The sequence below is a fragment of the Babylonia areolata genome, chromosome 20 (genome assembly GCF_041734735.1).
Source record: "Babylonia areolata isolate BAREFJ2019XMU chromosome 20, ASM4173473v1, whole genome shotgun sequence".
Taxonomy (NCBI): Eukaryota; Metazoa; Mollusca; class Gastropoda; order Neogastropoda; family Buccinidae; genus Babylonia; species Babylonia areolata.
Window position 1 is genome coordinate 18,133,004 of NC_134895.1, and position 23,021 is coordinate 18,156,024.

The window sequence follows — 23,021 nt, forward strand, 5'->3', positions numbered from 1 at the left end:
CTTGAACTTGTGGGCCGGCGCTGGAGTGTCGGTCAGCTCGATGCCTCCCTCAGCCGGATTTTTCGCTGAGAAAGCTGCCAACTGAAGTGTCCTGTTTGCTTTGGTCACTATATACCGGCTGTCGATACGTTAGGTCAAAGCGGAGATTTGACTGGAGCCTGTCGTGTGTGATGCCAATAAGGTATTTTTCGGTGGACGTCACTGGTTCCAGAAGGTGCCGTGACCGGCGCCCAGGTGGTACTGACTGACGAGGGTTGGCTATTTTTCCTCATGGTGCACGTCCGGAGTTAGGAAACTGCACTTTTCATCCGTCGGCTGGGACTGATGGAATTGTATCTTGTGCCATTCCGACTTTCTCCCTGGCCTCGAGTCAGTCTCAGTTGACTCGAGAGGTCGGCTTGCATGGTGTCACTGATGGTCGCTGAGGGCAATAATACGGACCCATCTGTTTTTCAGTCTTCATGGTGCACGTCCGACGTAGTCCGACTGAGTTAGAACACTGCACTTTTCAGGACTGATGGAATTGCATCTCCCATTAGTTCTGACTCAGTTTCTCCCTCACTGCTGAGTTGTCCGTCGAGTCTTGACTTCGTCGAGAGGTCGGCCGGCTTGCATGATGTCATGGTCGCTACTTCCGGAGGGCAGCCGTGATGGACTCTGACCCGTTTGTCTGTAAAGGACCGTGTCATATGCAAAGAGGCCGCGGACAAGAGATGTCACTTCAGTTGCCGAAATACTAGGTCACAAATGCAGACTGCCACTGAGGAACACTGAGGCCCGACACGGACCTAGTTACTGAACCATGAGGTACTGGTTGCCTGATCTGCCATGTGTGTACCCAGACCTTTAGCCGTCCTACGCCGGGTCACCACGGCCTGCTTTTGTTCTTCTGTGGCCGTCAAGGAAGTTTGAAGCTCACTCTAAATCCACTGAACTGGTGGCATTATGATGCTGTAGTGAGTCAAGCTTGTGCAGGAGAAGGCCGGGGTGGTTCACTTGAATACTTTGGTGAAGTTCATCACCGTACATGACATCACTCAACTGATCTGGCCCCTGGCCTCTCCGGCCTCATTGTTGGCAGTCAGCTCATCCAAAAACTCGAGAAGTTTCGTCTCGCAGGAGCGGTGTCGGCGAAGCCCGTGTTGTTCCTTGCCCAGAATATATAGCTTCCATTGAGGTGGGTCCGGTCGATGACTGACGAGCTGGCTCAGTGATGTGTTCCACTAAGAACTGACCTCAGTTGCAGAGCGGCACACAACCAAGAGATACGACTGGGCGGTATCCATGATGGCTGCATGGATTCTTGTGTTCGCCTTTTTTTCCAGTCATCCAAGACCTGAAATGAGTCAAGGGAACACTGCCGGATAGATCCGTGTCAGTCATGGGGTTCACGTCTAGGGCCGCATTCCCTGGGGACCCAATTGTGACGGCAGCGTCAGTAAAACCATCGAATGGTGGCCTTGGCTGGGTTGAGTCCAGCTTGGAGCTTGTGTACGCCAGTTTCAGTGATGGTGCTATTAGCCATAACTGGGTATTCATCCCCGCTGCCCTGCATCGTACACTTCTGCTCCGCCGGCCGTGAATTTGACCCCGTCGCTGAAGTGAGGACGGGATGTCAGTCGAAGTTTGCCTTGAGAGCTTCAGCCTTTGCTTCCAGTCAAGTTGGGATCAGTGATCAGGCTACCCTGAACTTTGAGAGGGGCTGATCTGGAGTTCTAAGACTTCTGGTGCTTAATGCATGAGTCAGAAGCGTTTGGTACAGGGTTTTGTGTCTTCTTCCGTGTTCTCAGTCGACTGGAGTTGCTGTGTGTGATTGTGCCATCAACTCAGAACCAAAACTCACTATGATTCGAATGGGAACGAGATGCCGCCATCGTATCATGTTAGTAGTAGTAGTGTATGTACTGGCAGTTTCACTGCCTAGGCCTCACGGCCTTTTTTTTTCTTTTTTTTTTTTCTACGAGTCAAGTTTTATGTCCCCTTCAATATCTGTTTCCTTTTATTTGTGGGATACACATACGTTTTCATTTACTGTTATTCATTCGTCAAAGTCAATAACTTTATCTTTTAGATCGATTTTCATGTCAAGGAGATTTTTGTAAACCGTTAATATTTAAGTTTGTGCACGTTCAATAGGTAGTGCATTCCATATTTGTACAATTCTATTAGCCGATGAATTCATTTTTACTGAGGTCACAGTGCTCTTTACAAATCTTATTGAATTTCTTGTACTCTCATAATCTGACATTCTAAAAATATTATCTAAATTGACTTCATTATAGCAATTTTAGTAACATTTTTGTAAGTTTCCGGGCGTCGATCAAATCTCCTCTTAGCGGCCTTCTACTGACCCTTTAATGAATGCAGATTTAAGTATGGAAGTCTCTGTTGATAGCTCATAGATTTGCATTCGTTTAATAACTTAGTTGCTCTTCTCTGTACCCTTTCTATAGCTATAGATTGTCTCTTGACAAGTATTGTGGATCTGGTATTAGTAAATGAAAACAATTTAGTATCAGGTATCAGCCACTTAGATCCCCTGGGAAAGAGTGACCATGATATGTTGGTTTTTCAGTTCCACATTTCATTGATGAATGAGAGAAATGATAAACTTAATAAAGTGGACTGGGCATCAATGGATTGGGATGGAAAAGACGTAAACCAGTGCTGGAATAACTTAAAGACTATACTTCACAAAACTATGAATATATATATATATATATATATATATATATATATATATATATATATATCTGAGTTGATGGCACAATCACACACAGCAACTCCAGTCGACTGAGAACACGGAAGAAGACACAAAACCCTGTACCAAACGCTTCTGGAGAAAGCTCCAGGTCGGGAAACGTTGATATTTGTGACTTAAGATCGAGTCACTCCATTGGCAGTAGAAAAGAAGTTGCATGCCTTAGACCCCTACAAAGCACAAGGACGAGACAAAATACCCTCAAGAATATTAAATTAAAGGAATTGAGCAGAGAGTTAGCTCTTCCTTTGAGTATGATTTATAATAAATCACTTGAATCTGCTTGCCTACCGAAAGATTGGAAAATGGCTGAGGTAACAGTTATATATATATATATATATATATATATATATATATATATATATATATATATATATATATATATATATATATATATATATATATATAAAGAAAAGGGTCAAAACATGAACCAGGAAACTACAGACCAGTGAGCTTGACTTGTACTGTGTGTAAGATCTTGGAGTCCTTTATCAGGGATGTTATAGTATCGCACATGACAACAAACAATCTGAATGCAGACTGTCAACATGGTTTTAGACAGAGAAGATCGTGTACAACACAGCTCCTAGAAGTAATTGAAGATCTCACAAAAATGATAGAAATGGGTAACCTGTAGACATAATTTATATAGACTTTAGAAAAGCATTTGACTCTGTACCACATCAAAGACTTTTAAAATTAGCTTCATATAGTATTACTGGAAGCATACTGAACTGGACAGAAAACTTCTTGTCAGAAAGAACACAGGTAGTTAGAACTGGAGAAAAAATGTCAACAAATGAAAATGTTCTTAGTGGTATACCACAAGGTAGCATACTTGGCCCAGTGCTTTTTACAATATACATAAATGACCTTCCTGAAAGTATAGAAAGCAAATGCAAAATATTTGCTGATGATACTAAACTTTACGGCAATGCACAAAAAACCCACTACAGTACAAAAGGACTTATATAAGTTACAGGACTGGACTGATAGATGGAATCTATATTTTAACGTATCAAAGTGTAAAGTAATGCACACGGGAAGAAATAATCCAGAAAACAAATACCATATGATAATAGAAGACACCACATAGGACATTGAAAAATGTCAAAGTGAGAAAGACCTTGGCATCATTTTTGATAATAAACTATCATTTGACATACATATACAGAATATAATAAACAAAGCCAACCAGATGATAGGAATAATTAAGAGAACATTTACCTATTTACATAAAGATGTATTTCTTAAACTGTATAAAGCATTGGTTAGATCACAAGTGGAATATGGTAATATTGTGTGGCACCCATACCTCAAGAGACAATCTTAGCTATAGAAAGGGTACAAAGAAGAACAACTAAGTAAAAGAATGCAAATCTATGAGCTACCACCAGAGACTTATATACTTAAATATGTATTCATTAAAGGGAAGAAGGCTAAGAGGGGATTTAACAGAAACATACAAAATGTTAAATTGCTATAATGAAGTCAATGTAAATGATATTTTTAGAATGTCAGATTATGAGAGTACAAGAAATTTAATGATGAAAATTTGTAAAGAGCACTGTAATACTAACCCAAGGAAAAATTCATTAGTATTAGAATTGCACAAATATGGAATGCACTACCAATCGAAACTAAACTTGCACAAAATACTAATGTGTTAAGAAATCTCCTTGACATGAACATCAATTGAAAAGAAAAAAATATTGACTTTGATGAGTGATTTTCAGAACGTGTAAAAGAAAACATATATGTATCCCACAAATAAAAGGAGACCGATATTGAAGGGGACATAAGAAAGGCCGTGAGGCCTAGGCAGTCAAATGCCAGTCTCTACACTACTACTACTACTACTACTACTTGAGGTATGGGTGCCACACAATATTAACATATTCTTCTTGCCACTGAGTGTGATCAAACCAATGCTTTACTATAGTTTAAGACGTATATTATGGAGCAGCATTTAAAATCGACGTGGATGTCCCAGATAAATAGGCTAAAACCTAAAACAAACCAAGAAGTCATATATTTATTCCTGAGTTGCAGCTGGCTTCGGGAGGTCGGGAATGGGGAAATTGCGTTTCAAGTAGTTCCAATGTTTCGGGAGGTTCCGGTCAATAAACGGACCCCCTCACCACTGATCTATTTTTAGAACAGTGACACCCCCCCCCCCCTCCCCATTACCTTTACCCATCAGATTGTTAACCCATATTTTATAAATGACTGTCTTATAGTAATGTGTATAATCAAGACGTACGGTTTATGAACAAAAGTATTGATATATATGGTTTTACTTTAAAAAAAATTACAATAATTTCATTAATTCTCGTTACTTCGTGATGAAACATGGCGCCCGTTTGTAAGACCGAAAATACGAAGCAGGTTGAAAGTTAATTGTCTACTCCTGACATTGTCTTCCAGACAAGGTATAAACGTGCAATTTTCAGTTCTTGTGACTTTTTACTATCATGTGTTTGAACCATTTATTCCCCTGTATTGTTTTTTACGCTGAAATGGTGTGATATATTTTATCTTTTGTTCGGTGTTTACATCTACTCCTATCGACGTCAGAGTTCTTTGAAAATTGTGAAAGGGAATGTTTGCAGTGTAACAGAGTGCAATGCTATGCCTACAGGTTGTATTGCATATTTGATGGTAAGCCACCTGCGTGTCATGAATGTTTCTAGTCCTAGTTATCCTTCTCCTTCTCGTTGTTCATGGTCACAGTCAGCCCTTTGATTACTTCGTCGTGGAACCAGGGAGTAAGGTTCAACTTACAATCAAAGAGAATTATATATAGATCTATATATTTTTATAATTCTAATTAAACACGACATCCGGTTCTCATCACAAGTGTACGTTCATGCAGAAATAGAAAATAGATACAGATACATGGTCTCACAACACTTATGCATGCCCTTTCACGGTTTTACTACCAGAATATATTATATATTAAGTCTGTTTAGAGTAAGAATCTTAAGAAACAGTTTGCAGTGCAAAATCAGGTGGTATATATATATATATCTACTACAGTAGCTGTATGATCTACTGATCTATTGTGCAGAAGAAATGAAAGAAAATAAAGAATATTTAAAAATAACAGCTCATAGTTTTTGTATGTTCATTGTAATTTGTATGGTGCAGTGAACATTTCAATATTTTTAGGATATATCAGAAAAGAGTTGTAACTGTTACTGTTACTCACTTACTGTTAAAAAGAGTTGTTACTGTTGTGTTAAGAATATTTGAAATAACATTTTTATATTTACCTATATTTGATCTAAACAACAACTATGTTATAAACTTAAATGTTTGTGTAATATTTGGATTTGAAGTGCAAGTCTGAAACCAGTCAAAGCTGAATCAGCCACCACTGTTGAGAGAGAATATCATCGATCGCCACCTAACAAATCAAAATCTTTTCATACGTACTAAAAATCACTGGAAAATGTTTAAGGGGAGTAGGATTGTTAATGTGATATAGATTTTTACTTTTAACTTTGTGCAGTTACTGATTATCTAAAAAAAAAAAATGAATAAAAGACTGCAGGCGAATCAACATTTGCATATGGAGAATGACAGCCCGTTTTCCCTTGAAGATCACAATTACAACATGATCTTAACTCCTGCAGGCCTATTGCCAAGCGAAATTGTTTCATAACTCTGAAATTATTAGATTAAGAGCATTGCATAGAAAATAATTTATAAACTCAGGCTTTGGGTAATTTTGAACCTGATTTGTGAATATAAATGTTTCAAACTCAAAGCAATTATTAACAAAAATTATGATATATGTATAAACTGCACAGTATGCATACCTATGATTGTCAGAATTGTTATGTTCACAGTTTACTCACCATGCAGGCTGTATAACTGGCAGATTTGCTCAGGTTAGATGTTCTTTGTTAAGTTGATCTGGTGCAATTTCTATATGAAAAAGAGGAAAAATAGATCCGAGCCAAAAGTAACTTTGAAGAGAACTTTTAACATTATAATTTATATTTTTCCCTCTACGGACAAAGCCCACTATTTAAAAGAAGTATAGATCTCTGTCCGAGAAATGGTTCTTTTTCACTTGCAAGGTCATCAGTGATACTGTGGTCAGTAAGAATTCTAACTTGAACTCATAAATTACATTTTGCAAGTGGATTATATATGATAAACTGAGGTACTTCATAAGGAATGATGCAGTTATGCAATTCAGCTCTTTTAGCCTTAAAAAACAAAAACAAAGCAAAAACAAACAGAACAATTTATTTATCAAAAGAGGTACAACATATTTGGCTGGAATTTGTGAAAAAAACTGTTTTGTTTGGTCACCATATTATTCTGTTAACAGCTTCAATGGTTTTCTTTTCTTACCCACCCCTTTCTTGTTCTGCAAAATAATCTTAAATATTTCTTTCTTTTTTTTAATTGTTTAAAAATTCCTATTCTTAATCTTGTACTTGATTTTCTTGGGATTTAAATGTTTGTTAGAATACAGAGATGTGACTGAGAGCTATGCAGAAATGTGTAAATTTTGTACACTTCCATTTCATAAAAAAAACAAAAGCAAATAAAGTCTGTCAGTTGGGCATGACTGCCGCAGAAACCCATTCCTGAGATCTGTGCAAATCTGGAGAGAAAGTGGGGGGAGGTGGAAGTGCGTGAAACTGAGGTATGATGTTGACAATCGGCTAATGTGATGCTACTGCTGATGTATTTGACAGCAAAATTGGAAGAAAACAAAACCTGCCACACTCTTTTTCATCTGTCCTGATAATGAAAGGCCTATTTCTAATCTGTTGTTTGCTGATGGAACCAACATTATGAGAGTCAGTTCTGAGTCATTTTGATGAAATCTAGTGCACTTTGAATTAAGAACACCGAACAGAGAAACAAATGCACTTTGAATGAAAAACAACAACAAACAACAACAACAACAACAAAAAAAATGATTCACTCCTGTACTTGGGATTGTACCGATGTTCTTATGGCCTGATGTGCAAATACATGTCTTTCACATTAAACCCTGTTTTAACAGGGAACACATTACACACACAAACACACACTCACACACACACACACTCTCACACAGACACATACACTTACACACACACACACACACACACACACACACACACACACACACACTGGTATATGCACATACATAGACACCCCCCCTCCCCCCCCCACCCTCCGCCCCCCCCCCCCACCCCCCCCCCCACCCCCCACCACACAGAGACATACACAGATGCACACACATATAAACGCATACACACACACACACACACACACACACACACACAAACATGTGGGTGTGCACACACTCACATACATGGACAATCTCTGTCCCTGTCTAGCCACTTGGGGCCATTCCTCACTTTATGCATAAAAAAATGCAACATTTGACAATGCTTTTATTTTTTGTTCTTAAGAAATGTAAGCCAATGATTTGATGATAGGGTGATACACTTGATAGCTGCTGTTAGTATAAACTACATGTTATTTTGATCTGTGATGTATAGCCAAAGTACCAAAGATTCATCTCCATTATGAACAGAAAATATGTTTTGTTTTATACTAGGTTTTAGGCATATAGATAACACTGTTCTTTGCATATAGAAAACACTGTTCTTTCTTTTGTGTGTTTATGTGACATGTAAAAAAGTTGATGTAGACACCTGCAGAACAAAGAAACACTAGTGGTTCCTGTACTGTGTTCAGTTTGTAAACATTTTTTTGGTCAGCTTCAAGGGGGCTTCAACCCCCAGACACCCACTGAGGTGTCACCTTTCCATCACACCAGGGCTTTCACAGCCGTCAGAAAATGAAAATTGTTTTCACAATAATGTCAAAACATTAAAACACATTTTTAAGAATATCAAATCAGTGAAGAATAGAAATGGATATATATCTATCTGTATCTATCTATATCTGTCTTATCTATCTATCTATCTATATAAAAATGTTTATTTTATTTTATTTTTTAATATTTACAAATTTTAATGTTTGGGCCCCAGCCTGTAAACAGGTGCATGTTAACAAGTGGTTTGCCAACAGTAAAGAAATTAAAAATGAAATCATAGACTGGCAGTGATAATAAACTGATATGTTCTTCTCTGTGTTTAACTTTTCAGTGATTTTATGTGATTCATGTATTGGTATAACTGTGCCTTGTAATGCTTGTGTCTTTGTTACAAACAGCTGTTTGTACAAATTGACTGGACAATTGACATGTATGTGTTTAGATAAGTATTTGTCGATAATCAGTCTGTAACCTTTGCAGTGCACAATAGAATAAAAATTATTTTCCTTTTTGTTTCAAAAAGGGCATGTTACAAAAACAACATATTCTTATTAATCTGTGTCTCCAAAGACCAGAATTTAACTGATACTTGATTTTAAGTTTTATAAATACAATGAATCTTCATTAGAAACAAATGGAGGCTAGTTGCTGTCTTTGAGGCTTTAATTTCCTGTCCCACTTTTTTTCTTTTAGTTTCTGTAAGATTAATAGATAAAGCGTCTTGGCAGTTTTATGTCGAAAAAGTTGTTAACTTGCATTTTTTTCCTTCACTGTCAGTGTGTCATATTATTCTGTTTTGATGATTTTTTTGAAAAGGTCTTTTTTCTTATTGCCTTGGAAATATTTAGTGTCTGACCTCTGTAATATAGTGTAAACGAAAAAACAAACCAACAACCACAAAAAAACAATCAAACAAAACAAAACAAAAAAAGCCCCAAAAAACAAAAAAAACAACAACCCCAAAACAGACAAGAAGATCAACAACACATTTAGCTGAAATTAGTATATAAAAAAAAACAACAACAAAAAAGCACACCTTTTTTGTTTGATCAGAATATTTTTCTACATAGAATAGATGAAAATTAATATACAATTGAGTATTATGCTGTAGTGTAATTAAATGTATGTTCACACATCTTTTCTTCATTTAAAAATGCTCACTTTGTTTTTCTTTTGCAGATTTTAACATTGATAGGCATTCCTGTAAATTGGGTGGATGGACTGAACAGAAACCATGGACTTCACTGCAGCAAATGTTGAACGGGTATGTTCATTGTATTTTTTCAATAGTATTTCTCATCTTTTATAAATGTGCCAGTCTGCATTGGCATTGAGTGCAGTTTCAACAGATGTGCAACCCAGTGGATAGTATATGACATTTAAACTGAGGATTCTGTGGGTAAAGGGTGCTGATTTTTTTTTCAAAACTTCCAGGTCAGCATATCTGCAGACCTGGTAGTGCCTTCGTTCCCTGCATCTTTTATGCGTGTACAAAAGCAGATCAAACATGCATGCTAAGATCCTGAAAACCAAGTCAGTGTTTAGTTTGTTTTGGAAATACAAATATACTCAGCATGCATAACCCCGAAGACCAAATATGGCTGTCTAGCTGTCTGTAACTAACTGGCTTATTTACTGCCCATTATGCCCTTTGGTATGGAGGTCAACAAAGATCTGCCACTCTTGTCTGTCTTGGGCCAGTCTCTGAATAAATGGTATCCCAGGTGTGCTTCAGGGTCTTGAGTTCTCCTTAAACTGTTTTGCGCCTGGTTTTCTTTGGCCTTCATCTCTTGTGTTTTATCTTCTAGTGTTCACTGAAGGGCTGTCTGGGTGATGTGACCTTGCTCTCTTCGCATGGTTCGCACAGTCCATTTCCACCGCCTTTTCATGATGATGGCTTCCATTTTCTGTTGATTGCACAGGGCAGGTAGTTGTTGATTAGAGATGGTATTTGCACCTGAAGATTTGCATGATTCTTTTAAAAAAACAAAAAACCCTGCTGCATTGACATGGTACATGTTATGTGGTTTTGCAGGCTGTGCTACAGTTTTACTTCCAGGGGTTTTTGAACCAAGAAGTGCACCAGTGGTTGTCAGCAGCCCAGTACTCCCCTGCTGCCTGGTCCTTCAGCTGGGAGCTGATTCAGCCCACCAAGGTCGGCCAGCGAGTACCTATGTGCTCATTGTATATATATATTATTTATAGACCTACCAACTACTACATTTTGGATAGGTTTGAATATGGTAACTTGAAGACAAACAAAGCACAATTGACCCAGTTTTGTCTTGGCCAATGCACATTTATGCATAACAATTTTTTGCCAATTGTTATTAACTTTTCATTCAGCACATGTCAAATGGAGGTCAGATCACCACTGTGGAATTGGCTGGTTGCAGTACTAAGTGCATTAGTTATTTCAGTCAACCAAATGTTTTGCCCCAAGAACTAGGTTCATACAGTTTGCTGAAACATGGTTTGTTTTGTTCCTGGTGGATCATAATATACCACTCAGTGTGGCAGACCATTCTGGAACATTGTTTCGACAAATGTTTCTGACAAGCAACATAGCCAGACTGTACAGTTTCATGACAGTGAAGACAAAGGCAGTAATAAAAAGTTTGACACAAGAGTTCTTTGCATCAGCTGCAGATTCTATGAGAAACAGGACAGTCATTAAGGGTTTTTTTCCTGAAAATATATTGGTGTACTCGTGACAAATCTCATTTGCTACTGACACATTGTCCAAAATGTTACTGACAAGTCTTGCTTGGAATTGGCAGGCATGCATTTATTTTAGGCATTTGAAGTTTGAAGACATGTTTACATGATGGTGGATTTCTCTGCTGATTTTCAGAGTAACTTGTGCATTGTGATATTGAAGAGGACTGGTTACTATGTGTAGTATAAATTGTAATAATGCTTTGTTGTTGACTGTGTTAAATGAAGGTGCTTCTTCATCTATGCTGATTTATTCAGACGTGATTTGCAATATCCCACTTTCATTCTGAGTTCTTTGCTGTCCTTTCGCCACATTACAAAATCTGAAATGATCTTTCTTTGTAGTAAGTTCATGATGATGTTATCATTTTGTTTTTGAGAAAATTTAATATCTATCTTCTTTGTTCTTTTCCTTCAGAAAATAACACGTTCAGTGTCTGTCTGCATTTAAAAACAAGTCTTTTCCTTCTTTTTATGTTCTTTTAAAAAGAAAAGATTGTTTGTGCACAATCTGTGTCAGTCACCTTGTCAATTTGAACATAATTTGTATCATGTATGAAATTTTTGTTCTACCATTTTTGGGGAAAATATCAGATGACATTTGATTTTATTTTTTTGTGTGTGTTGCAGTCGGTTGAAGTTCAGTTCTTTGGTGCCAGCTGTCTGCATGTCAGAATTGCTAGATTCTGGTAAGTTTTTAAAGTTTTTATTGGCTCCTTGATAAATTGAACAAAGGAACCACTTTAGTTGTATTTGTGTCATGGAATTTATGCTTTAGATGTAGATTAATTTTTTATTTCAAAAGTACTGGCTCTAAAAAAAAAAAAAGGTTTTGAACAGTCTGTTTGATACTGGAGTCTGAAAGTAAAGACAGATCAGCAGTAACATGATACATGATTTGTAAATTCTTTTGTGATGCCCCACCACCTCTTTCCAACATACTTGCACACACACACATTGACACAAACGCACACACATGTGTAAACATGTTTGTGTTGATCCGATTTAAAAGCAGTCATGATTGCACTCTGTCTAAACTGATAGCAATCATGGTCTTGACTAGGTATGGATAATGTGGGTTGGATGAGTGCACTTGGTTATACTGTAAATCCTGTCTGTATAATTAAGAGAAGCGTGGGTGTTGAAAGACGTAGAGATCCAAAGGAGCATCAGGCTTGGTATGACAGTACCACCAAGACTGATTGCCTGAGTGATGTTGTATTGTTTTGTACAGTTACCAAATTTATAGGTGGATATTTTTAATGTCATGCTGGCTCACCTATCAGATTGATTATTTGGATTTTGTTTGTTTTGGACAGTTTTGGAATGTATCATTGAGCTTATGTCATTTGTTACAGGCATGAACTCCCTCCAGACCAGTATCAGACACTGAAGCAACAAGTCATTGAAAAAATTGCTCAGTTTGCAAAGGGACCCAGAATAGTTCTCACAAGATTATGCATAGTTGTAAGTAGTGCATGTGTGTACAGGCCTCTGTGTGTGTGTGTGTGTGTGTTGCGTGCATGTGTGTGTGTGGACAGGTGTATATCTGTGTGCTGTGTGTTGAAGAGTTTATTTGTTTGTGTGTGTTTGTATGTCTGCATGTTTAAGTATCGATGTATATTATCGTCCATGCGTCTGCAAATTTGTATCACTTTTTGGAGAGAACTTTTGAGCAAAAAATTAAGACGAGAGTGTGTGTGTGTGTGCGCATGTGTGTGTGTGTGCGTGCATGTGTGTGCATGTGCGGGGTTGTGCAGCTGTCTTCACTTGTGCTTCACTTGACACCGGAGCACTGGCCGGATGCTATCCAGTCGCTGATCACCATGTTCCAACAGGATAACCCCGATCTGGACGTCAGTATCCTCTTTGTCCCCCTTTGGCACTGTTTCCCCATGTCAGGCAGGGTTACCTTGATACTGAGGGCTGTACTACATGTAATTTTCTGTATGTAGCGGCAGTTAGCATTTTGCCACCGCCAGCTTTTCTCCTCTTGCTTTTCGTTGTGACAATAACAATTAGCTGTGTTTGTAGATCTGTAGTGATCGTAGTGTGACAATCTCTTCTGTTCTCCTGGCCAGGCATATCGTCAGTCGATAGTTGGGCATAGACTTGTTGCCACGCGCCAAATGTTCAATCAGAGAGTTTCAGTTATTCATGAAAGCAGAAGAGGAAAAGACTATGGTGGTTATGTTTTCTTTCATTAGCATGATTAACTGCATGAGACAAAACGTAAATGGAGTGTTTCAACATATCACCTGTAGTTGGATTATTTAGTCTGGCTTTGTATGTGGATTGGGTGTTTCTTCTCTCTCTCTCTTTTTTATTTCATTGTTGATACATCATTGTTTGTTGTTTTACTGTTTTTATTTTTTCCCTAGTGATCTTCCTCCCTCTTAAAGGATTGAAGTTTTTACGTTGCACATGCCGTTTTGTTTGACAGAGCACTCAAAGATGCCACCTACTTCTAGAAATTCTGACAGTTTTGCCCGAAGAGGTTAGTATCATATGTAGCGGTTGTATCTAGATGCCTTTACTTCTGCTGTAATCTTTCCAAAGCATATCAGTTGCAGAAAAGAAAATTTTGATTTTTAAAAATTACAGAAAAAAGTTGTTTCTTGTATTTATTGATCTGATCCATAGCATTTCAGATGGTTTGAATGATATAACAAAAGAAAAAAAAAAGGTTTCTGACTTCTGGAAAGATGACAGATTTACAGGGCATGAAATTAAAATCAGTGTATTTCCTTATCATTTCACACGTTAATTCTGAAATTTTATGTATTTAGTTGTGGTTTATGTTTTTGCTGAGCATCACTGCTGTGAAGAGAGTTCTCCCCAAAAATTTCTGTTAAAAATATCACATGCATGAGTTGACATTGTTGAACAGAAGAGAAAAAGGAACTTGTGAAGGTGGGAATTGAAAGGTGATTGTTAATTTTACGCCCTGTGTCAGCTATGGAACGTGATGTTGCAAAAATGCTTTAGAAATTAATGCTATTGTTTGTTGCTTTTACATTATTCTTTGGGAACAGATGGGAACGTAATGTGCAGTCCATGGAGGCAAATGTAGATGATACTGTATCCTGGTAGTGGTAGCATCCACAGTTCATGTTCTGCTATTCCCATTTAGTTTTAACTCGTTTTGTTAATAGCTCTTACGTCATAAATCATGCTGCATAATTTTGTACCCTTTGGCTCCTCCATTGTGAACCTGATTAACGTAAATTTGCTGGAATAATGAGGTGTCGGAAAAACATACTTGTGAAATTATCAGTCTGAAAATGGTTCGTTATGCAGGTTCACTGTTCTGTCTTGCTGTCACCCTAGTTAACAAGTGTCCAGCGTCTGGTTTTTAGAGTAAATAGGAATGCACGTAGTGAGTGAGCAACCTGTGCTGTTAAGCTTCTCATTCAACAGAGGCCTTGGTACTGTGGGCATTGGAACGCGAGTGATTATATACTGTGGATGTTGTGTGTGAAATGAAAGTTTTGCCTTTGTCTCTGATTGCTGTTATTATCAAGTTGCCAGTTCATTGCCCTTTGGTTTGAAGTACACTTCAGACTGATGTTATTGTTTGGAGGTGAGTGTCAGAAGAAATCAGAGTGTTTGACTTAGGATTAGAAACACAAGTAAAACTGGGTTCGCGAATACATGACCCAAGCATTTATGCACACACACATACATGAACTTTCCCCACTCTTGTGCTAAGGTGCAAATGTTTATTACTGAAGAGAAAAAAAAAAGGAAGTAGAATGAAACTTTTATGCCATTGACTCTTTACACCAAATTATACAATACAAGAAACCAAAGTTACAAGACTTTGGATTTAACCAAACAGCTCCATAATAGAAAATATGATGATTCACAGTGGGTAGTTGCTATATGTGTTAAAAATAATACTGTCTTTGTTTCACATTGTCTCTGTTCTGACCTAAATGTGCTCTTTCAGTTTACCAGCAGCACGATGAGCCAGTACAAAAAATGTGCTGTCCGCAACGAGTTGGAGCAAGCTTTGCCAAAGGGTCAGTTTTAAGGGTTATTGTGGAGCCAGTTGCCCTTGATCTCTGATATTTGAGTGATGATAACTGTTGTCTTATTAATTAGGAAGCCATGTATCTGAGGATGGTGCTTACTTTTGAATTAATGTTCATATGCACTTTTCAAATGGGTGCAGGGATAATTTTATAAGCCATTTTCCTTAAGTTATTGCTTACTGTTGAATTAATGTTCATGTGCACTTTTCAAATGGGTACAGGGATCATTTTATCACTTTAATCTAGCAAAACCTACTAATCATTGTAACATGCGTGACCATCTGCTATGAATCTGAGGACTCGTTTTTGTCATTTTTCACTTTTTTGTATTTTGATAAACTGCTTTTAATGGTTTTTCTTTCTGTGAAAACTGCTTTGAAATCAGATACAGATTGCCTGAGTTGCAGTCTGTTCAAGGATGTACCCTTTCCTCAGACTGTTGAGAGAAAGCATATTATATATTTTTTAGTAAGAGTTTGGAATGGAAGTGTTCTCAATGAACAAAATGAAAGGAGAAATTTGACTCATTTCATGGTAGAGGGTCACAGCAGGAAAAGGAATGTTCTTTTTACTCCTGTTTTATTTTTGATTTATTGTAGAATCATTGTTCTTTTTGCTTATTTTTGGTCTTGCTTATGTATGGACATTTTGATACCATTTGACTAGGTGGGGTGCATCTGGTTCTCTCTGTGCTGTTGAAAGAGGGCTGTAGTTTTTAATTGTTTTTATTTGTTTTGTTTTTTTAAATTTTTTTGTTCTTCATTTTTTGTCAGCAGGTACATTCTTGCATTTGTTTTGTTTTGAGCTTATTGTATTTGAAAATATTTGATGTATTTTGCATGTTTTTGTTTTGTTTATTATTCTACTTCATGTCAGATAATAAGACTTCTTTGATATTTCATACTTCACTTTATTCAAGTCATGTTATAAGCTGGTATATTATATTGCTGCCTCAGTTTCAAATCAGACTGTACTATTTAAAACAACAACAAAAACTGGTGCCCTTTTCAGTCATGTGCCTGGTGCAGAGTTTGTTGAACATGAGTCTACCGACACGGGTTCTGGAGCAAGCGTTGAAAAGTGTGGGCAGCTGGTCAGAGTTTGGGTTCCACCCGCAGCCTATGGAGCCCATTCTGGAACTTGTGTTGCGTTTCCTTCACCAGACAGAAACATTTGATGCTGCTGTGGACACTCTGGTCAAAGTCCTCAATCATCCGGACTTAAGACAGTATGACTATTTTTACCTATTACCTGTCATTAACTTTTGTTTTGCCTGGCTGTGGTGTACTTTTTCCATTAAGCTGTGTGTTTTACACTAGAAAGATAGTACTGGAAATGTACATGTGCGTGTTTGTCTGGGTGAGAGGGAGAGAGAGAGAGAGAGAGAGAGAGAGGAAAACTAGAAAGATAGTTTTGGAAATGTATATGCATGTTTGTGTGTGTGGGAGAGAGAGAGAGAGAGGAATAAAGAATACTCTGCCTCACACACACACACACACACACACACACACACACACATAGATATGTGTTTGTAACAATATACCTCATTTTGGAGAACAAATTCAGACTTAGAAATCTTAACAAATGTAAAGAAGAAAGCCATCTTATATCCTGAAAACTGATAGAATTGTGTAACACAATGACAACCCTCATCTTTTATATATATATATTTATATATTTTTTTATTTTTTCCCAGGTATCCTGAAACCCTGCAGAAACTGTTTGTCCAGATTCTTGGTCTGCAGGACATGTATAACAAGGCCCTGCAAGAAAAAGACATGGTTAGTGGTGGCTGCTTTTTTTTCTTTGGCAGTATGCTAGGCTTTTTGTCTTGAAGATTTCTTTTCAGGTCATCCCCTGTGAAATAGAACCACAAGAAAATCTAACATATAAACCGGTATTAATTTGTCATGATGGTTGATCAGAATTACAAGTAGCTGCAAAAGCTGTGAACAGTGAATTATGAAAATTTGAGAGTGGACTTGGTAGTAATGTGTTTTTTTTTTGTTTTTGTTTTTTAAAAGACGATTAAAGTTTATCAGGGTGCATGTTTCTGTTGTGGAAAAAAATGGTGACTGTAGTAAAGCCAAGACAGATATGAACTTGTTTGGAGGCAGAGTGCTGGGTTTGGCTGTGCAGGAAACGGTGCAGGGGTTGTGTCGAATACTGGTGTCAGCGGGTGAGAACAACACGAAGGTGCTGCTGAACATGTTGAAGGAAGGGGGCAACAATCGAGCGTTTTCTCTCGCCTTCATTCATACGATCATTGTAAGTCTAACTGATTTGTTCCTCTGTTGGGTCAGCAATTGTCTTGATATGTTTCATTGGCTCTTGCATTCGTTCACACTGTTTTGTTGTCTTCCATTGTTCCAGGATCTTTTGGTGAGGTAAAATAAAATTAAGACAAAAGTTCACATGTTTTATTTGAATGAGGAAAGAAATCTGTGTCCTCATTGTGTTTTTAAAAGGGTGATGGGGGTATTCCCTTAAAAAAAAAAAAAAGAAAAAAAAAAAGTGCTTGTCATAGTTTCACTGAATTTTACTGTGATACGTTATATTTATGTCTCACACATCTGTTTGACACATATTTTGAAAAATGTTAAAAAGGATTTGTTTATGAGAATTAGACGGCTTCTTAACTGTTTTTTTGTTTGGCTTATAGTATCATCAGTCCAGTTTGAAATTTCTTTAGTATTCTCCTTTCCATGCTTAACACCTTGCATAGTATAATATTTGATGTTACTTTATCAAACCAATTTTTGACCTTTCAGCCATCAGTAGAGCAAATGTTACAACACTTTCAGCATGGATAGATAATATTTCAAAGGATAAAGCTCTTGTGTGTCTGTACAGATTGTCTTATGAAGTTTGTACCAAGTTCCATCATTTTCTGATATTTCCATTTGCTTGTTACGTCATCATGTCCAAAAAGTAACACTCCCCATTTGAGAACTGGTAAGAGGTTCAGACCATGTTTCATTCTTGAAAATAACAGTAGATATATATAACAAAACTGTATATTGTATTCATTGAGAGAGATGAGCAGCCAGTCAATGATTGACAAAACCTGTAACACTCATATTTGAATGTTTCAAACCACTCCAAAATGACTGTTACAAAAATCAGTCAAATAGGAAAAATTGCGCAGACTGCTGTCCAAGTAAAGCTAAATATGGTGTACAAATGCTTCCAGACTTAATTCACATGCTGCTTATTTCATTTGCATTTAATATAAACTGATATTTAAAGACATCTCATGAAAATTGTAAGAGATGTTTTCTGCCATAGATAAAACATAAGAGCGGAATTTGAATACATCGTTTATAATGACATAAAAGTTAAGGGCAGTGGTTTTGGTTGATATTAGTCACAAACTGAAAAACTGTATGGCTTTATACGTTGTCTGTGGTCTGATTTGTGTGTTTCGGGTTTCAGAAAATGGCGTTCCCTCCAGGCCAGTTCCCCATTGATGAAACAGTCAGTGATATGTCCTTCACATTCTGGTACATGCTTCAGGTAAGTTAGTTTGTAGTTGGCATCATTTTCAGGGGTTGCCTGTAAAACTTAACCTAATTAGCTTGTCATATGTGTACTGATTGCGTTGTACTTAAATCTGAAATATACTTGTAAATTACATGCATAGTTAAAATACAAATTTTACACTTAATGTTTTGTTACTGTATCTTCTTTTTTTTCCTAAGGTGTGGAGCGTGGGTGCACACACACACACACACACACACACACACACACACACACACACACACTCATGAATGCCAAATCCATGCAGACATAGCTCAAGATGTCTTTACATGAGTTCCTCTTGTAGCTTGGGGTGGAGCTGTGTAAATACAAGTAACTGTATAAATAATGGCTTCAGTAAAAGACATTGTATGAATTCATTGTCAAAATGTTCTTTTACAGTTCTTAATTTTCTCACATGTGTTAACAAAGTGTGTCTATATAATAACCGTTTTGGTTGTCTCAGTGTGTGTGTGTGTGTGTGCCGAACGAATGTGTGTGCTTGTGAAGTGTGTGTGTGTGTGTGTGTGTGTGTGTGCATGCAAGTGTTCTCTTTTCAGTGCAACTGGGTATATGTGTGTGTGTATGTGTGATGGTGTGTGTGTGTTTGATAGTATGTGTGAGATGGTGTATGTGTGATAGTGTGTGTGTGTGTGTGTGTGTGTGAGGAAATACATTTTTAACAAATTAGGTTTTGTAATTGAGAATAGTGAGATCTTTCCACACATTTACATTTATAGCAACAACAGTACCCTTTGGGAAGGGCACAGAATGCGACAAATATTTCAACAATCATTTTAGTATTTATTTTTCATTTTCACCAAATGTTTGCACTTTTAACAAATTGACATATTAACAGCTGGCATTTTGTCAATTTTAATGAAAATATTGGTATGGAAGTTATATTGTTGCCTAAATCTTCTTGGAGCACAAAAATTCTGCCATGTTATAGGACACAATATCATAATGCATAATGGGAGAATATTGTTTTTAAGGAATCTCACTCATTCAAAACATTAGTTAAAAAAAAAAAAAGAGTTCATGCATAAAAATTTGTTGTGTGATAACTCTCAGTGTTAAGGCCTTACACGATTTATATTGCCACTAGAGGATTTTTCCTATTTAAAAGAGAAAGAAAGAAAAAATGAAAAGGGAATCACGCGTCATGAAGGTTTTTCCTCTTTTGTGTTTCAGGATGATCTGTTTGAGTGTGAGGATGAGGAGTACAAAATGATGGCAGTGATATTCCAGCCAATGTACTATGAACTGATCCAGGTGTTGTTGACAAAGGTGGAGTACCCAGAGGAACAAGAGTTTGAATCGTGGACCAAGGGTAGGTCTGCAGCTTAATAAGGATGGGTCAGGAATGGTGTAGAATCCCATTCCTGTTGGTCTTTCTCTTCATTAAACTGTCTGGTTTTGAAAGAACCCTTCTAGAGTTCCAGCGTTTTGGCGTCCATTCATATTGGCTTGTCATCATCTGTACGGAACTGTTGATAGGGTTGTCAATTTGTTGCAGCTCCAGAATTACTTAGTTCCTTGTGTAAATTCTCAGTTTGCTTTGTGTCGGAGATTTGAATGGATGATTCTTTTATGTGTCCTTGTTTGTAATGATGTGTATATTGTGAACTATTCCCTGTTTGTAAAGAGCCCAGGGCATAGGGTTAGGCACATGATTATGTCCTGTTATTTATGGATAGTCACTCCCTTCTGGCATTAGAATATGCCATTGTTAATTGGTTTGTATTGAAGGCCTTATGGTTTGTTTGAACTTGTGATTCTTTGTACTTGAATTGAGCTAATATACCCTTTTTCATTCCCACCATGTTGATTTCAGTGTTCTGTAGTTGAATACGTTAGCTTATACTGATTCCATTTCACCACTTTCTACTCATAAAAAAAAAAAAACACCTGTCAAAATATGTAGTATCCTGCAGGGACTGTTTTTAAATACCAGTTATGTGAGTCAGGTCAGGTAGACTTTAGAATGTTTAATATTGCATATACGTTGAAACTGGTTGTTTGAAAAATTATAAATTTTTACTTACTTTTACATTGTATGATAAGCTAGATGATAATTCAGAACACATGTATTAAAAATATCTTATGCATTTATTTCAGATGAACAAGAGGCATTCCGGTGTTTTAGACAAGACATAGGAGATACTATGGTAAGGATTTTTTATTTATTTATTTTTTTTTTAGATATATATATAATTGTTCAGGCAGAATAACCTTTCATTGTCATGGTCATGATTCTGTAGAAATGATGAAAAAAATATGCATGCAGATGATTTGATTGGGAAAAAAAAAGATTTCATGAGCAGTGAGAATTCTTGCAACAGGCTATGCAGATCATTTCTGTGTTCTTTTGTACATTTTTAGAGATAGGACTAGTTACGAGAAGTTCCACTTCAGATGTTTGTTCTTTTGAACTTCAAGCAATAAGGGAAAAGAAAAGCAGAATTTATTTAGAGTTTACATTAAAATATTAATTGATTTGGTTCATAATTATAGACAGAATGAAAGGATAAACTTGAATATGGAAGAATGAATTTATATATTAAAAAAAAGACAAATAAAAAAAGAAAAGAAAAATGTTTAATGTTGGTGCAGTTATTTTCCCTTCGCCTCAGTATTCAGACATGCTTTTATTCAGCTACTACTGAAAGTGGTTAGTAGTTGCAAAAGATTTAGCATATGTAATGTGTTTGGAGTCACTTGTTGTGTATACCACGTAATCAGGAAACCATCACAGATATGAAAATGAATACTTGTGTGTATGGTTTTGATGAAAATGAAAGAGAATGCTCTATGCACCTGTGTTATGTCCACAGATGTACTGTTTCAATGTAGTGCGGGAGCCAGTGTTAGGATACTTCTGTCAGCGTCTGCAGATCTTGATAGAAGCCAGTAAAACACAGCAAGTACGCTGGCAGGTGAGAGCTGTATTATGTTTGTGGGCTGTGCTTTTATCCTTTTCTTTTTATTTGTTTGTTTCCTTGTTGTTTTCTATCTCCTCTTTGTTCCCCAGTACTGGAAGAAAATTTATTGGGAAGGATATTACAAGTGTGTATGTATGACATTTTTGAGTGTGAATCCATCATCTCCATCCCTCACCCCTTCCTCCCCACCCCTCCACCTTTGTGGTTTTTTTTCTTCTTCTTTTGTATACAGAAATCATTTGATTTGTGAAAATTCATGTATGCAGTACAATTTGCAACGTTAGAACTTCAGAAGTGAGATATAGCTGAGAGGGGATATTTATCTTTTTTCAAATCACTGTATCTGTTTGCCTGTTAGAAACCCCTAAGTTTCTCTAAACAAAATGTAAACTGAAAGCAACAGGAAGAACAAAATTTTCTGGGGTGTGTGGCTGTTCCCTGTGACATTGCATTGAGGCATGTCATGTCACATGCATGTGGGGATGTATTCCACAGGGTTCGTACAGAATCATGGAAGTCTTGAAAGGTCTTTGAAAAGTGAGAGAACCACTTTGAGGTTGGAAAAGTTTTGGAAAAATATGTTTTGCCCCTCATGGTCTGGAAAAGTAAGGGAATAAAAACCCTTACAAGTACTGTTCAAGAAAGTGCTTGATACAGTTTAAAAACAAAACAAAACAAAAAAAATTGAACATCAATAGCAGGATATCTGTTGATCTCTTTCATCAGCAGTGTGGCCGACAAATTGTTGAATCAGTCTGGGTTTGCATTTGGTTTGGAAAGTTTTTCAGTCTGGCCTGGAAAAGGTGTGGAAAGGATACAGAATTTTGTTTGGTCGCATCTGTGGGAACCCTGTCGTTGAGGCAGGTCATGTCTTTCGCATGCACAGATGTACTCCGTATCTGAGAAAACAACACAAACACAATATCCAGTCATCATATAATGTATTTGATGGAAAACATGGGCATACGATGCTTCTCTTATGACAGTGAATATGTGTGTCATTTGCCATTAAAAAAGGGATTCAGATGAACAAAAATGCTATACTGATAAAAGGATTTAGATGAAGAAAAACATTGTCCTGAAAAGGGGTTCAGATAAACAGAAACAAAACATTATTGTGAAAAAAAAACAGATTTAAATGACTAGAAGCAAAAGCATTGTCCTGAAAAAAAAAAGGAATCAAATAAACAAAAACAAAAACATAGTCCTGAGAACTGACACTGATTTTGTTTTTGTTTTTATTT

The 23,021-nt window shown here is 37.0% G+C and overlaps 1 protein-coding gene across 1 annotated transcript in view; it reads left to right on the top strand.

The window, feature by feature from the left end:
* Positions 1 to 5,116: 5,116 nt before the first annotated feature.
* Positions 5,117 to 23,021, top strand: part of LOC143295284 (importin-13-like) — a 39,724-nt gene continuing 21,819 nt past the window's right edge. Inside the window, exons 1-15 of the mRNA XM_076606904.1 lie at positions 5,117 to 5,193; positions 9,738 to 9,822; positions 10,594 to 10,713; positions 11,907 to 11,965; positions 12,635 to 12,743; positions 13,037 to 13,132; positions 13,720 to 13,773; positions 15,229 to 15,301; positions 16,325 to 16,541; positions 17,010 to 17,094; positions 17,453 to 17,581; positions 18,749 to 18,829; positions 20,027 to 20,165; positions 20,954 to 21,003; positions 21,670 to 21,771. Of these exons, the coding sequence (XP_076463019.1) occupies positions 9,793 to 9,822; positions 10,594 to 10,713; positions 11,907 to 11,965; positions 12,635 to 12,743; positions 13,037 to 13,132; positions 13,720 to 13,773; positions 15,229 to 15,301; positions 16,325 to 16,541; positions 17,010 to 17,094; positions 17,453 to 17,581; positions 18,749 to 18,829; positions 20,027 to 20,165; positions 20,954 to 21,003; positions 21,670 to 21,771 (1,344 nt within the window). The 5' untranslated portion in view covers positions 5,117 to 5,193; positions 9,738 to 9,792. The remainder of the gene's footprint in view (positions 5,194 to 9,737; positions 9,823 to 10,593; positions 10,714 to 11,906; positions 11,966 to 12,634; positions 12,744 to 13,036; positions 13,133 to 13,719; positions 13,774 to 15,228; positions 15,302 to 16,324; positions 16,542 to 17,009; positions 17,095 to 17,452; positions 17,582 to 18,748; positions 18,830 to 20,026; positions 20,166 to 20,953; positions 21,004 to 21,669; positions 21,772 to 23,021) is intronic.